Here is a 12,630-nt window from a genome sequence, read left to right as displayed (position 1 = left end):
AAAAAAAAAAAAAAAAAAAAAAAAAAAAAAAAAAAAAAGGGGGCGGGGGGGGGGGAGATGTCAGGTACAAATGACCAAGGGAGCACACCTGAGAGAGATTAATTTCTAAGCAGGTGAGGTCCCAGAGGCAGTTCAAGAAGAGCAGCAGGAGACTGTGCCTCCAGCCTGCTACAGCAGCACACCTGACTGCACTGGCACTGAGCCCATCAGTGAAGTTAGGCCACTCACAGTGCCTCCCTCCACCACCACTTACTGGAAATACAGACACCAGGTTATAGGTGTACAGAGGATCTCACCAAACTAATCCAAGGCATTTTTTCCAATGCCAATATTGTATCTCAATCAAGAAAAACCTGCAGAATTAGAGGTGTCCTGCAGAAATGTTTAATGAACAAATTGTTCATAAATATTAAAATCCAGAGTCAAAGAGAAGCTTTGGGCTACTGTGCCTGTACTTTACATGCCCTAGTTTTCTTTTAGGCACTAAAACAAATCGAGAGCTAAAAGTCACAGTAGTTTATGGAAAGTCAACAGCCCCATCCTATAAGCTTCCCCTCTCCACCGTAAATGAGAGGATAGAGCAATACATAACTTGCAGATAACTGGTTATCATTTAGTCACCAACCACCTCCATAGCAATCTTTTTCTTAAAACGTCAGAATTGTACTCCTTTTGTCCTAGCTAAATGGATCTGCCTGCATGGAAAATGAGTGCACAGAGAACACTGCTGTTTGAAACAGACACTGGCTCAACTAAGAACTTAGAAAACCAACAGTTGCCTAAAGAGGTCCCTATCCTTCAAGAACAAAATAACCCCGTGCCTCACAAGAATCAAAGTACCCCCCCCTTGGAGCACACTCCAAAGCCCCTGCTTTCATTACTGCCTAAAACAAAGCAGTAGCTTTTTCCTGACATATTAACACATTAAATGAAAAACAATTGGCCTTAACAACAAACACCTCCCAGGTATTAAGTTCGAAAGTCTCCCATCAGAACCCAGACACACACACACACACACAGGAAAAATCCTTTGTTTTGTCCTTGCCAGCTCTGCAAAAGCAGAAAACAGAAGGAAGCAGAAAACTATACTAAAATTATTCCTTTCAATCAATTTGCACCTGTGAGGATCATCCTCATTATACCCATTTATACACAGAAGTCAACAAATCATGCGTCAAGCGTAAAGGGGCAGGCATCAAGTGGAAATAGTCACCTACTATTCACCCATCCATAAGAAAACAGATCAAGTTTTCCAGTGCACTTACTCCATGTCATCGTGTATTACACAAGGTTAAGAGTAGAGGCTGCTTTTTCCTAAAGAGTTTCCACAGAACACCTTCCACACTCCTACTCTTAAGGATTTCCAGCTACATAATGAATACAGGCAAAACCAGCTATACTGTGTCACAACAGGAAGAGCATGAACTTACTGTCACATCCACCTATTCACCACAGCCAATCTAAGTCACTCCTCATCCAAATGTCCTTTGGGAAACGATGAGTAAAACAATCATGAATCAGAATGAGCTCTCAAAGTATTAAAGAAACCCAACTACAAACAGGAGAATTCAACCCTCTCTCTTCCCCTGCGCTACCACCTTTATCTTAGTTCACATTGCCAAGAGGAACACACAAAAAACACGAACCCACATGAGATAACAAAGCTCTCTGCCAAACACTAGAACTTGTCAGTGCAGTATTTCTGAAAGCCTCTTCCCAGACATTCAACTTTTCTACTTAAGACATCTTTCTGCGTGCATCCTTCTGGCACAGCCAGGTCAGGCAGCTATCTAGATATGTTAGATATACAGCATATCCAGCACATGTTCAGACCAAGCTTCATGTGTTTCAATTTGTGCCCACTGCCTCTTGTCCTGTCGTAGGGCACCACTGAGGAAAGTACAGCTTCTCCAGTCCCCTCATCAGGTATTTTTTATATATTAGTATATATGTTTAGAAGTTTGACATGATGCTTAGGGACATGGCTCAACAGTGGACTTCCAGTTGCTGCTCACTTCTTGGGTGGGCCCAGCAGATCAGTTTTCAACCCACCTCATTTTAGATTTCTCTAAATTGTACTTCACCACATAGTCCATGAAGATGTTACTGGAAAGCATGGAAAGTCCTACTGAAGTCTAGATTAACAGCAATCACTACCCAATCTTTTGGCCACAGAATGCTAGCAGGTGGGCTAGGCATGACCTCGCCTTTGGAAAGTAATGTCAGCTATGTCCACTTTCAAGTCCTCAAGAGGTTTGAAAATAGTTTCCAAGACTTACTCCATCACTTTCCCAGGAATCATCAAGATGAAGTTGATTGAATCTTTCCTCTTGCTCTTTTGAAGATAGTGATATTGATTTTCTTTCAGTTTCAGATTTTTTGCTCAGATGCACCAAGAAAATAATTTTTTTGGGGAAAGTCACATATCAATAAGAAACAGGATATATTCCTTCTGGATAAAGAGTACCACACACCTTCCAAAAACTATATCCACCTTCTTCCCTGATCTTCTCCACATGGCAAGAATCTCACAAAGATGATTGGTCTTTCTTCTGCCACTCACCAGAATTAGGTTTGTGGAAGCACAGGGAAAAAAACACAAGGGGAAAAAAGAAAAGCTACTTCAACTTTCCCAAGATCACCTTTTCAAAGCTGACCTTTTTCTTGTAGTTTTAAAAGACACTACAACTTTCTAATAAGGGTGACCAAAGTAATAAAATATATAGAGGGGCTTTCAGATGGCACTAGCACACAAACACACTTTCTAAAATAGCTCATACAGTCACGTATCACCTTTATGGAATACGGAATAATCTTTGTCCAAGTCTCCAATGTTAATGTAAAGAGAACAGAGCTACACAGACACAATCTGAAGCCTTTCCTATATAACTACCAAAAAAAAAAAAAAAAAGTCAGGAACACAACCAGCAAATCATTACTTAAAACACTAGCAAGAATTCAACTAAAAATGATGGTAATACAGTGAACCGAACAGCTCTGCTTGAGAGTTACTTGGGAAATCAACCACTGCAAACACACTTGTCCTGGCTTGCTTACTGCACAAATACAGGGTCCCTCTGCTTGTGGATTCATCAGTATCTGAAGGCTCACTCCTGATGACTCCTGCAGCACAAGGCACTACAGAAGATTAAAACAATCCACCACAAGAAACTATAAGAGGGGTTTTTCCTTCTTAGCTTTTGGCAAAACTTTTAGAAGACCCTCCTTGCTGCTGGAAGCACCTGAGGGACCATATTATGTTTTTCAGTTAGAGAGGACAAGTCCCACAAGAACATTCTATAAAACAAGTTTAAGACACTAAGCATGTCAAATTCTGACAGCCAGGACAACTCTGAAAGAGAAGCTATTTGAGTACTGCCCCTTCAAAAAAAAAAAAAAAAAAAAAAGTCAGAAAGAGGAGAAAAGAACTGCCAGGTTACTATACCTTTCACAATAATCACATGCAGAGTTAAATAATGTTTAAAAAGTCTCTCCTGTTCATCCTGACATTTACAAATTATTTCCTTTTTTATTTGATAAAATACATGCTTTAAAATAGTTTTTCTATACCTTGCATCTAATTGCTGCTAGTTATGATGTGCAACTTTTTAAATGCTTATCTTCTGGAATGGTGCACAACAGATCACAAAGTCTTGCCACTCTCTAGTAACTGAAAGAAAAAACATTTTAGGCTTCCACAGTTAACAGTGGCTTTGCATTCCAGAAGTCTCACTGCTGTTCAATATTCACACAAAAGTTTAGTTAAAAAAGCTTTTAACTGTTTTCCTTTCCCTAATTGTTATTTTACCCTGTAAGAGTCTTAAAGGTTTTCCCACTTTAAACAAGGTCACTGTTCTTTAATACAGAAGCAACATTTGCTTAGATGATGTGAAATATTTGTCACACTGTTCTAAACAACCCACAAGCAGTATCTTTTACCTTTTAAGCATCTAAGTCTCACAACATACTCTTTCAGACTTACTGTTTAGTCAAGTCTAACTCTGCTATGGAAAGACATCATTTCATTAAACTTCTTGTAACTCTTCACATCAACAGATTATCAGAGCTGAGCAGTAGGCCAAGAGGTAAACCAAAGGTATTTGCAAACTAACATCCTCACATGTAATTTTGGCATACCACCTTTACACAGAGTATTTATGCACTCAGAAAACCCCCTTTTTACGATGGGTAGCTTGAGCCTTAATATCAACAAATGTGGTTTCAATGCCTCAACTCCACTAAACTCACTTGTCTCTCCCACTAATGCATAAACTGAAGTGTCTACCATTTGGCATACAAAGACTGTTCACATTTTGAATCTTAGCACCAGTTTAAATATCTGCAGCCCTTCCATTCAAAAAGAAAAAAAAAAAAAGGACAAAATGCATTGGTAACAGAACTTCAGGATGTCTAAGTAATGCCAGCTCTCCTGTTCACTTACATCTCTCAAGCCATTTTCATCACCTAGTACCTGACCATCCTTCAGAAACATTAAGAAAAGTGATTAGTACTTGTCATATGTACCTTCCTCTCCTTCCAAGGATTTTGCTATTTAAAAGGCATGGTCAGAGAAGTGTACCTGAAATGGGAAATACTGATGTGTCAAAAGCAGTCTTCATTTCCTGCAGGAATTTGCCCAGCAGCCTCTAATCGGACCCTCATGAAAAATATCTCCCATGCTGCTAACCTCCACCTCTGCAGGTGACAGCTCCTTCAGGTCTCAGCAAGCAGCCACTGAAAATTCAACGTCATGTTGGAGAATCAGATAATTATATTTTCAGAGTTCCAGTCATGAAGCATTTTAATCTTCAAAACTAGAAACCAACTAAAGCAGGGAATGAGTTCATAGAAGTCCTTACTACTAAAAATGGAAAGCTATTAATTCCTGTATTAACACCTCCTGACAAGCCCCATTTGTGCTCTGACACACAGCAGGCCAGTTCTCAGTCCAGACCTGTCAGAACTAGGCTGTGGAGACCTGCAGGGCTCGGCTCAGAACAGCCCAGCCAAAAGCACAGGCCGAGCCCACACCACTCAAGGAGGCTGCTAAGGGAACATAACTAAAACAGACCCACTCCTGAACCGCAGCTGCAAAGGAGCTGCAAACACACCCTTAGCCAAGGTTGCAAGTCCAGAGACATTTACTTGAGTCTTGTTTAATCTTTATTTACATGGTCTTCGCATACACATCACAGTCAAGGAGTCAGCACATTTTGCTAGCATACCCTAAATCACTAAGGTAAAGAGATAAGCATATTATCTGCACGTTATCACTGTAATCAGATGTTTCAGCACTTCAGACAATTCAATACTTGACAGAACCAGTCAAATTTAGCTACAAGGATCAGAGGTGGCATTCCCCCACAACGTGTTCAAATATACTTAACGTGTTTTTAAAGCTAACTGCAGTCAGCTCCTGCCAAAATTTGCCTCATAAGAAAAACAAAGCCCCAGCATCTCTAGTACATCAGGCAACAAAAGCACCCATCACAGAGAACATGAAATTAAAAATCACTCTCTATATAGCTAAGTGCTCAAAGATTTTATTGATGAGGTTTCTCATTTATAATCTTAGCAATTTCCAAGTACTTAGTATTAGTTTAAGCCCTTCTCCTTCATACACAAGCTTGACTTACTTGAAAAACAACCCTGCAAGTCTTCAAGAAAAACATCAACTTTTCGGTGCCAGCCATCTCTTCTGCTTTCTCTGATATTTCCACGCTTAGTGTGGGATGAAATATGACTCAACAGCTAAAACTGATTATCTGCTAAATAAACCAAACCCAGTATCAACTCCAAATCGTCTTTACTACTGCACAATAAAGCTCAAAGCACATGAGCAGCTGAACTCATATAGAGTTTTCACAGAGAGAAATTCAGGTAGAGGCTTCAGAGATGGTCACAAAAAAAAGCCAATACAGCACTCCTCCTCCTCATCTAGTTCTCTTAAACACCCCTCTTTCTGGGAAATCATCCCTTCAGAAAGGTATTTTTTTAATTAGTCCTTCAAGTGAGGAAACTCAACTAACAAGGCTTCTCAAAGGGACGCAAAACTCAACCTTGTCTACTTTCTCCCCTCCAAAAATTTAGATTAGCACAGCCAAAAACAAGTACCACAAAACTGTGGTACTGCTCTATGAAGAACATCAAGACTTCCAATCAAAACAAAGACAAGAATGAAAATACTGGTTGAAGTGCACGCAGTTCAAATATTTAACAATTTGAAAGCCTAAGTAAAAACTTCAATACTGAAAGAATATTTAAGAGCGTAACTTAGAACATCTTATAATTAAAATTCTTTCCTCGCGCAGATTCAGAATGTGCCGTGGACTCTGCAGACAGGAACAAAGCCACTGACAGAGCACGCTCAGCCCACAAAAGGTAACTCCCTTCCATCTCCACAAAAACATTAATTTGAGGAAAAACAGACCATGTGCACACACATCAATCTATCATTTTTCTTAAAAATTCAAGGATTGCCTTACCTGCACTCCAACCCCCGCATTCCCATTGTGTGCTAATTCATACAAAAGTTTTGTATGAATTTGTTTCAGCAACTGTGCCAGCTCAGGTCATCACTGCCCTCCTCCACCAGCTCACTCATCTGTGCCCTGGCCCTGAATATCATCAGCAGAACTGTCTGTGCCACCGTATCATGAATTATATATAACCCCCCAACAATAATCCCAAACAGTAAACCTGCAGACAATTAAAACTAATTTCCAACTAAATGTCTTTTCAAAGCAGCTTTCTGAGGCAAACAGAAGAATCCAAATCTCCCCAGAGTCTCCATATTATCTCCACTCCCACCCTTAGAGAAATGTGAAGAACACTGATCAATTCAATACTCAACAACCAAGAAAACTAAGCTTATATGACACATTTATGCATGGACGGGAACACTCCCATGTACAAGCAGATTTTCAACATACAGTATATCTAAAATCTATCCTGTGCAGGTCTAAGGCATCAAGTATCTACATACTTTCATAATAAAGTCCTTAAAATAAATAACTTGAGGAGTCTCAAATTCATCCCTTTGGATAAAAAAATACACAACTAAGGCCTTCTACACCCCAATTAAGGAAGGCCACCTATCTGTGACCATTTTTATAAGTGTTAAAGTAGTTTTCTTGTATTTTAGAATAGGGAACACTATACTGTTTGCTTGCTAAAGTTGTCTGTTTATCTCCCGGGTCACAGATATTTCTTCTCAAAGGGTTGAGCTCTACGGTTGCTAATTTAATCAGCTCTTGAGAAGACCATCACCAAAGTCAGGCTACACTATCCAGCTATCAGAGATTCAACCTTGCTTATATTTAACTGACAGTTATATAGACAGGCAAAAGTGCCTTTCTTCTTTTGATTAATACATTTCTGTACCATACTTCAATAAATTTTTTAAAGTTTGAAAAAACTTGGCAGCTTTTAATGGAAGTACATGGCCTCGCTCAGCTCATGCAGCCCCATTCCCAAGACAGGGTTGTGTTCCTCCCCACCCTAAACCAACACAAGAGGACTTGTTTTGTCCTCTAACTCCTCAGATCCATGTTTTTATTGACATTGCTGACCTCTCTCAGTATTTCCAACCACCTTACAGAAGTGATGATGGCAAATACTAAGAAATGCCTAATGTGACAGTTATCACTCTCAAGATCCTTGCTTTGTACACACTGGAATCCTAAAGAATGCACCACAATCCCAATAGTCCCAGAGAACTGGACTGCCTGAAGAAAGCAAAGCTGTTATTGAAGGGGTTTGTCATGTGCCAAGTCAGTCAGACAGTGAGAAAACCCAGTAGAACCTGCACCTTCTGCAGCACAGGCAGTTGCTAGCAAATAATTGCACATGATTGACACATTAATAAATTACCACATGACAAAATCCCATCTTCTTCATGCAGAGCTGTGCCCTCCAGATCCTTTCACTGCCACCCAAAGACAGCCTCCCTCCTTTACTCACAGAGAACCTCGAAAGACTGAGGATGAAGACAAGTCACACACAACAGAGAACAAAGTCAAACAGATCACAGAAAACTTAACATCTCAGAAATACTATCCCACCCTTAACAGTCATGTTCAGTCTTGATGCTCAACAGCAACACTGAAGTCTTTAGATAGCTGCTATGTTAAAAGTGAACACCAAGAAACATATACAAATTACTTCAACCACCTATAACAACTCATACAAGCAGATTCTTAAGAAGTGCCATCATAACCATGTGCAGTTATTTCAAGATGTGTTGCAATGAAACAAACTATTGTTCAAACTTGCTTTCATAACCTAAAGTCTTGCCTTCCTACAAGCTACAGATGTCATTTACCTGGACTACTGTAAAGCCTTTGACACAGTCTACCACAACATCCTTCTCTCTAAATTAGAGAGAGGTGGATTCAATGGGTGGATAAGAAAGTGGTTGGATGGTTGCATCCAGGAGGCAGTGATCAATGGCTCAGAGTCCCAATGGACATCAGTGACAAGTTGTGTCCCCTCAGGGGTTTGTACTGGAACTAGTGTTATTTCTTTATTAGTGACAGACAAAGGGAGTGAGTGAACCCTCAGCAAGTTTGCAGATGACAGCAAGCTGAGTGCTGTGGTTGCCACCTGGACAAGCTCAAGAAGTGGGTCCATGGGAACCTCATGAGGTTTAAGCAAGACCAAGTACAAGGTGCTGCACCTGGGTCGAGGCAAATCCCAGTATCAATCCAGGCTGGGTGATGAACAGATCCAGAGCAGCCATGATGAGAAGGACATGGGGCTGCTGGTGGATGAGAGGCTGGACATGACCCGGCAATGTGAGCTTTCAGCCCAGAAACAAACCATGCCCTGGGCTGCATCCAAAGCAGCACGGCCAGCAGGTGAGAGAGGGGATTCTGCCCCTCTACTCTGCCCTGGTGAGGCCCCCACCTGGAATACTGTGTTCAGCTCCAGAGTCCCCATCACAGGAAGCACCTGTTGGAGCAATTCCAGAGGTTCCAGAGGAGGGTCACCAAGATTAGAGGGATAGAGCATCCCTTCTATAGGGAAAGACTAAGAAAATTGGGATTGTTCAGCCTTGAAGAGAGAAGGCTTTGAGGTGACCTAATTGCAGCCTTCCAAGTACCAAAGGGAATTTACAAGAAATCTGGAGAGAGACTATTTACCTGGAGTGACAGGACAAGGGGGAATGGCTTCAAACAGAGAATAGGCTTAGGTTAGATATCAGGAAGAAATTCTTTACTGTGAGGGTGGTGAGGCACTGGGATAGAATGCCCACAGAAGCTGTGGATGCCCCATTCCTGGAGGTGTTCAAGGCCAGGTTCGATGGGGTTCTGAGCAACGTGACCTAGTAGAAGGTGTCCCTGCCCATGGCAGGGGCATTGGAAATAGGTGATCTTCCCTTCTTGCCTAGGCCATCCTATGATTCCAGGATAACCTGGCAACTTTAACAGTTATATCTACCCAAAAATACATATTCATTGAAAAATGAGGACACAGCTAATATTTTGCAGAACAAGGAGCGTGCATTTACCAAATTCACAGATTTTGCTTTCTCCAGAATGCAAACGTAGAGGTGCAACAGATTCAGCTGAGATCTAGAAATAACGTATTATTCTCGCAAGATCTGAAGATCCAAAACCACACATTTAATTTTACTAAATGCCTTTTCATGTAATTCCAGACTATTCAGAACTTTTTGCCCACATAATTTGCAGCAGAAACCTCAACTAGTGGACAATCCATGTTTCAGCATTCAAACGCTGTAACATAACTACACATGTACATTCACCAATTTTGCCTATTTAAACAACTCTTCATGCTTTGGGCCATAAACACTAGAAAAAGGGAAAAAATCCACATAAAAACTACAAGCCAACTTCCAAGCTGTCATGGGCGGAAGAAAGTTCTTCACATCTCACTGACGATGTCTGTTGTGCTGAGCCAAACATAAGAAGGGAAAAAGCCTTCTTCCCTCCTTTGATCTACATGGCAACACTTCTACAGTTGGTCCATCAACCCACACCTATTTAGGCACATCCATCTTGGTCAGAGAAGGACACAACCAATACCTTCAAAAGTAAAGGGAAATGGATAGAAAAGCCTATCCAAGCCCAAGACAATAATTAGGATCGTTACCACATTAATTAATGGCATTGTTTTTTATATAATAGAACAGCCACCATACCTGTGGCTTATTTGCAATACATCTAGTCCTACTTTTATCCCTGGCAGTTCTGACTCTTCTGCAGAAGCCAGTCATTGATGTAACTCTTGAACTTGCAATAGTCCAGGGAACTGTACAGGCAAAGACCTCGTTGAGGGGGTTGTGTGGTATCTACAAATACAATTTTTATACTGGTTTAGCTTCCTAATTCTGTTCACGCTAGGTCAGTCAAGCACAAGGTGCAAGGACAGCAGGACTACCTCATTGACCATTGGATCATCATTTGACTGGCTGAGCTGCTCTACAAAAATCTCTCTGTAAAATGGAAACTGCAAGATTTTCACTGTGAAACACACTACAATACCCTAAAGTGCACTGCTTGGGAACAGCTCCACTATTACCTTCCCCTCCCAGCTCCTGGCTTTCTGAAGTGCACACACAGAAATGCCACAAAGGGCACAGCACGCAGCAAAGCCCCTGCACTCAGGAACCTCTCTTTCTCAAATCAATTTGTTAATAGATTTTGACTGTAGATGCAGGGAACTGCCTTCACACCTCCCTCCCTCCAAAAAGGGAGAGAGAAAGGGGGTCGACACACCAGGCCAGACAGGGGGCGGGAAGGCCAGACCGAGCCCGCGGCCTTGCTCAGCACTCACAGAGCCGCTTTGGCGCCCACGGCAGCTCCCCCCCTTCCCCCATCAAACCTGTCCACACATCCCTGCCCCTCAGGAACGCGGCTGTCGCCGCGGTTCCCGGCCCGAACGTGATCCCTACAGACCCCCACGGGCTCAGGCCCTGCCACAGCCCGCGGTTCCAGCGCCAATCGCTCCCTCCACGCGTCCGAGCGGCACCGCAGTGACCCGGCAATCCCGCACCGCACCCCCACACCGCCCGGCGGGAGCCGAGAGCCACTTTATCCCCGCCGCCTCCAGCGCGGTGCGGGGGCGGCTCCGCGGGGAGCCCCGGCCCGGCCGCTCGCACACAGACAGGCCCTCCTTCCTTCCCCCACCCCTGCGGGCCCGCGGCGCGGCACCTCCCGCCCGCCTCCCCTGCCCCCGCGGGGAGAGCGCGCCCTGGGGCCGCCACGGGGATCGCCCGGCCCGGGGGCACCCGCACGTCCGCCCTCCCCATGCCGGGCTGCCCCCAGCGCGGCGGGCTCGGGGCAGGAGGCCGCGGCGGGCGGCCCGCCTGGCCGCGGGGACAGCGGCGGGTACCGCGGGCACGCCCGGCCCCGCGGGGGCGCCGAGAAAGGCCCGCGGGGGGAGGCGGCGCCCGCGCGGGGCCGGCAGGGCGGGAGGACGCGGCGCTTCCCCAGCGGGGCCGCAGGGAGACCCCGCCACGGGGAGAAGGGTCGCGCCCCCCTCCCCGGCTTCCTGCGCCGCCGTTACCTGTGGCGCCGAGCAGGAAGTCCAGGGTGCTGTGCCGCGCTGCTGCTGCCATAGTGAGGTAGAGCCCTGTGCCATGCCTGGAGCGGCGGCGACGGCGCGGCCCGTGCGGCGGAGCGGCCCTATATGCGCGCGGGGCTGCGGCGGCGCCGCGGGGGGGGAGCGGCGGCGGGGCGGGGCCGGGCCGGCGGGGCGGGACCGCAGCGGAGCGGCGGGAGGGAAGCGGTCGATCGGCACCCCCTGGGGCTGGGCCGCGGCTGGGCGTCCGAAAAATAGCCCGGGGGGGCGCTTGGGATGGGGGTCACACAGCCCGGTGAAGTCCCGCGGTGGTGTCCTGGCGCTGAGGCCGCGGACCGATGCCGGCGGCGGCAGCAGTGGTGGCCTCGGGCTGCTGCACCTCACCTGCTGCCCGCGGTGGGCACGGGGGGGGGGCCCGCCAGCTTTCGTGGCAAAGGGACCACCATCAGGGCCTCTGTAAGGCCTTTTGTTTAAAGTCATTTTTTCTTGTCTAACGGGTAACTGTAAAACAGCGTCCTGAAGGCAAAGATTACACTAACCACGTGCAGCTACAAACCCAGAAAAATAGTGTGCAGAAGCAGTTAACTACAGAACTGGTCACTGAATCATAAAATCACATAATCAGTTAGGTTGAAAAAGACCTTTGAGATCACCGAGTCCAAGCTATGACCGAACACACCACCACGTCAACCAGAGCATGGCACTGAGTACCACGTCCAGATTTTGCATAAACACCTCCAGGAACAGTGACTCCACCACCTCCCTGGGCAGCCCATTACAGTGTTCTAATCACCCTTTCTGTAAAGAAATTCCTCCTGATATCCAACCTAAACCTCCCCTGGTGCAGCTTAAGACTGTGTCCTCTCATCCTGTCTCTGGTTACCCGGGAAAAGACATTGATCCCCACCTGGCTACAACCTCCTTTCAAGGGAGTTGTAGAGAGTGATAAGGTCACCCTTGAGCCTCCTCCTCTTCAGGATAAACAACCACAGCTCCCTCAGCCACTCCTCATAGGACTTGTGCTCCAGACCCTTCACCAACTCTGTTGCCCTTCTCTAGACCTGCTTCAGCACCTCAGTGTCC

At 45.1% G+C, this 12,630-nt stretch overlaps 1 protein-coding gene across 2 annotated transcripts in view; it reads right to left on the bottom strand.

Moving 5' to 3' along the window:
* Positions 1-11,665, bottom strand: part of SMS (spermine synthase) — a 48,226-nt gene extending 36,561 nt beyond the window's left edge. The window contains exon 1 of one of the 2 annotated variants that reach the window (XM_017831477.1): positions 11,533-11,665. In XM_017831477.1, coding sequence (XP_017686966.1) covers positions 11,533-11,584 — 52 coding nt within the window. In that variant the 5' untranslated portion in view covers positions 11,585-11,665. Of the gene's footprint in view, positions 1-4,579; positions 4,635-11,532 lie in introns of those variants that run through there. The other variant, XM_017831479.1, reaches the window with a different exon arrangement.
* Between the last annotated feature and the right edge of the window lie 965 nt (positions 11,666-12,630).

Source organism: Lepidothrix coronata, unplaced genomic scaffold (assembly GCF_001604755.1).
Source record: "Lepidothrix coronata isolate B3197 unplaced genomic scaffold, Lepidothrix_coronata-1.0 Scaffold191, whole genome shotgun sequence".
Classification (NCBI taxonomy): domain Eukaryota; kingdom Metazoa; phylum Chordata; class Aves; order Passeriformes; family Pipridae; genus Lepidothrix; species Lepidothrix coronata.
Note: the sequence above shows the minus strand (reverse complement) of the source record. Positions and strands in the feature narration are given on the sequence as shown.